At 33.3% G+C, this 3,389-nt stretch overlaps 1 protein-coding gene across 1 annotated transcript; it reads right to left on the reverse strand.

The window, feature by feature from the left end:
- Nucleotides 1-743: 743 nt before the first annotated feature.
- Nucleotides 744-2,126, reverse strand: LOC122082750. Its single transcript, XM_042650514.1, has 2 exons — nt 1,989-2,126; nt 744-1,895 (listed from the first exon to the last, which is right to left on the reverse strand). Exons 1-2 carry the CDS (start codon nt 2,026-2,028, stop codon nt 868-870), a joined length of 1,068 nt encoding a protein of 355 aa, XP_042506448.1. The 5' UTR covers nt 2,029-2,126; the 3' UTR covers nt 744-867.
- Nucleotides 2,127-3,389: the final 1,263 nt, after the last annotated feature.

Below are 3,389 nucleotides of genomic sequence, written 5' to 3' on the forward strand. Positions count from 1 at the left end.
AAAAAAAAAAAATACAACATTGACATTGCTTTTAATCCATTAGTATATTTGTCCAAGTTTTGATGAACCGGGTTAGAAGCAAGTTTTTCCATACTTGATGAAGTGTAACATTGACCTTGCCTTCGATCCATGAATATATTTATCCAAGTTCTGATGAATCAGGTTAGGAGCAAGTTTCTCCATATTTGAGGAAGTGTAACATTGACCTTGCCTTCAATCCATGAATATATTTATCCAGGTTTTGATGAACTAGGTTGAGGATCAAGTCTCCTCATACTCGATAATATGTGTAACATTGATCTTGCCTTCAATCCATCAGTATGTTTATCTAGGTTTTAATGAAACATATTAGTGATCCTCCTACTGAAATTTTTTGATGTGACAAGCATATCAATGCGAGTCGAAATTTTATTTGTTTAATATTTATAAGAAGGGATGATTAAGATTTGTGGAAAAGAAATTGTAATCTTATTTTATACTTTTTTAGTATAATATACCTTTTTTTTTTTTCTCAATAAGGTAAATTCGATCATTTCAAATGTAATATTGATCTTGCATTCAATCCATTATGTTATACGGTTTTGCCTATCCCCTAAATAGGGTGGCTCTGTCTATGACATGTAGAACATGTAATGTGGCCGAATTTTACTCCTTGACTTTAGTGTTGTGTAATTCATGTTCGTTACTTGAACAGAACTGATTTTTACCAAAATAAATAAATAAATATCCACAAACACATGCAATTAGGTTCATAAAGACAATAAATATTGCATCCAACAGTATTACTGTATAAGATTGGAGAATTACACATATCATCATATCTTAGGAAACATAAATTACTTTGCCAGTGAAGACAGAATCTACACCCTAAGCAGGAGATATACTTCTGCTTCCAAAATCAAACACCCACCATCCAGCAGCACCTGTTCCATGGGTGAAGTAGATGCAATTCCTTGGGCACTCAATACCAACTTTACTTGCAGAGTAACACATACAAGAATTGTGTTCCACAACCAATATACGATCTCCCAAGCTTTCAATCTTGATCCACCCTCTTTTCTTTGTAAGATCAAGTCTAAACACCTCAACATCATCCACTACATTCATCAACCTCATAGACACTAGAAAAACCACAAGTATCTCCCCATCAGATACCACTAGATATTCTCTGAAACCCTTTGAAGAAGAAGAAGGAATGACTCTTTTAACACCCGGAATTATTGACATTTTGGCTCTTAACTTTTGTTGAGGATCCTCGAAAACATCGATAACTGCTAGGGTTCCCTGCAAACTCAATGCATAAAACTTTCCTTCAAATTCTATGGCGTTTGTAAATTTAAATTTTTCATCAGAGGATGATGATGAGTTTGGGCCAACAAGGGTGCAATCTTCCTCAATCCAATGTAAAATGTTCTTGTGTCTCCATCCAAGCAATGTAAAACCCAAGGGAGAATCATCAAATTTTAAACTAAAAGCATAGTTGATATTATAATAGGAAGGGTTCAAATAGGTAATATTATAACTATAACCATAGGTAGTATTATGAATGGGGGGTTTAGAATAGGTAATATTATCAATGGAAGGTTTGGCTGTATTGATTTCCAGATGGGGAAGATCAAGCCAATAAGGAGATTGTTGGGCCAAGCTGCAACCTCTGGGTGCTGTTCTCCATATCTTGGAGATGCCACCTTTGCAAGTATGGTTCAAAATTAGCCCAAAGTTGTTGTTGATCGCATGGACTACTTGGTCAGGAAGCTTATTGTCCTCCTTTGATGGGGTGTAATTCTCAAATTTCTTGTTGCAATCGTTGATTTGATTTTCCCTTCTTTGCTTCTCCTTGTCCTTCCTCTTCTTTTCCTTTCTCTCCTTAGCTCCAAGCTTTGGCCTTTGAGTTGCTGCAACCAATCATCAAATTCCTCTACTTTAGCAACAAGCTATCTAGATATATACAAGAACAAGTAAAGGTGAAACTGATGATACAAACTCACCTAAGTGCTCAACAAGTACACTACATACGCACTTCACCATTTGATTAAAATTTGGGAAAAAGAACGTTGCTTCACCACAGAGAAAGAGAGAACTATGGTTTCAAACCACAAAATGTTTCCTTTTAAATACCCTCCAAGTCCCCCCCCCCACTTCTCTTTAAAAAAAATGATATATAGATAAACGATAACCATTCTAATTTTTTTTTTTTTTTAAGTAAGGTCCAAGGAAAGTTGAACTATATCCATTCTATTAACTTAAGCTGCAAGTCTCAGAATAAATTGGAAAATTAAAGATCCTTTCTTGGGGTGCAAGTCTCCCATGTTCTTTTTTTTTTTTTTGGGTAAAATGGTCTCCCATGTTCAATGAAGGGTAACGTTGACCTTGACGTTGCCTTTAATCCATGAGTATAATTACCAAGGTTTTGATGAACCAGCTGGTTCCCCATACCCTATGAAATGCAACGTTGATCTTGCTTTGAAACTGTGAGAATATTTATCAAGGTTTTAATGAAACAGGTTATTGATTCACTTGCTAAAAATTATTGACTGTAATAGGCATATGAAGCTGAGTCCAGGTTTTATTTATCTAATATTTGTGAAAAGAAATCGTACTTATACTTTTTTACTTTTATAGTAAAACATATATTTTTTTTTCAATGAGGTAAATTCTATCGTTTCACACGTATATCGGAAAAACATGATGGATAATAAAGGCTTTAATATAACTAAATGATAAGTCACCTTTAAAATAATTTGAAACCTTTTTTTTCCCCTAAACTTTAACAATAAGATAAGGGGCGGTAAAAAAGAAGGTTAAAACTTCTCACTTCACAACTGTTGGCAATAATAAACAAATTAATTATTTTTCAGTCTACTTCAGTTCCACACTTGACCAAGTTAATGCAAAATTGATATTAATTATTCTACTTTTCAACTATTTTTTCATAGGGCTATGTTTAGAAGCCAAGAAAAGAAAATAGTACAAAAAACATAATAAGACAAAAATTATAATTATGCAATGATATTTTTATGTGTCTATCTCTCTCCTAATTTTTTTTTTTTTATTTTACTTTCTTTTCTTAGCTACCCAAACATAGATTTAGGAAATTTAAGTTTAGAAAATATTTCTGTGACATACCTATGTTCCTTTTCTTCACACTTATCACTTTTCAATCACATATAATTAGATTGGTGGTTTGACAAATTGACCATTGGATGGTCTTGGGATCCTTAATAGATAAACTTATCAAGTTTGGTGGCATAGCTCTACTTTATGATCTCACTATGTGTGGGTTTTTCTCTTTGATTTTTCAATAGTTTCTCTAAGACTGTGTTTGGTAGCCAAGAGAAGAAAATAAAAGAAAAAAGAATCTGGAAAAGAGAAGAGAAGAAAAGAAATAA

This window comes from Macadamia integrifolia, chromosome 6 (genome assembly GCF_013358625.1).
Source record: "Macadamia integrifolia cultivar HAES 741 chromosome 6, SCU_Mint_v3, whole genome shotgun sequence".
Taxonomy (NCBI): Eukaryota; Viridiplantae; Streptophyta; class Magnoliopsida; order Proteales; family Proteaceae; genus Macadamia; species Macadamia integrifolia.

Bases quoted from the DNA above. Each gene is read 5' to 3' on its own strand.
- LOC122082750 (XM_042650514.1), bottom strand. From the start codon at position 2,028: ATGGTGAAGTGCGTATGTAGTGTACTTGTTGAGCACTTAG. The intron at 1,896-1,988 runs GTGAGTTTGTAT...GATTGGTTGCAG, and splicing joins TGTACTTGTTGAGCACTTAG to CAACTCAAAGGCCAAAGCTT.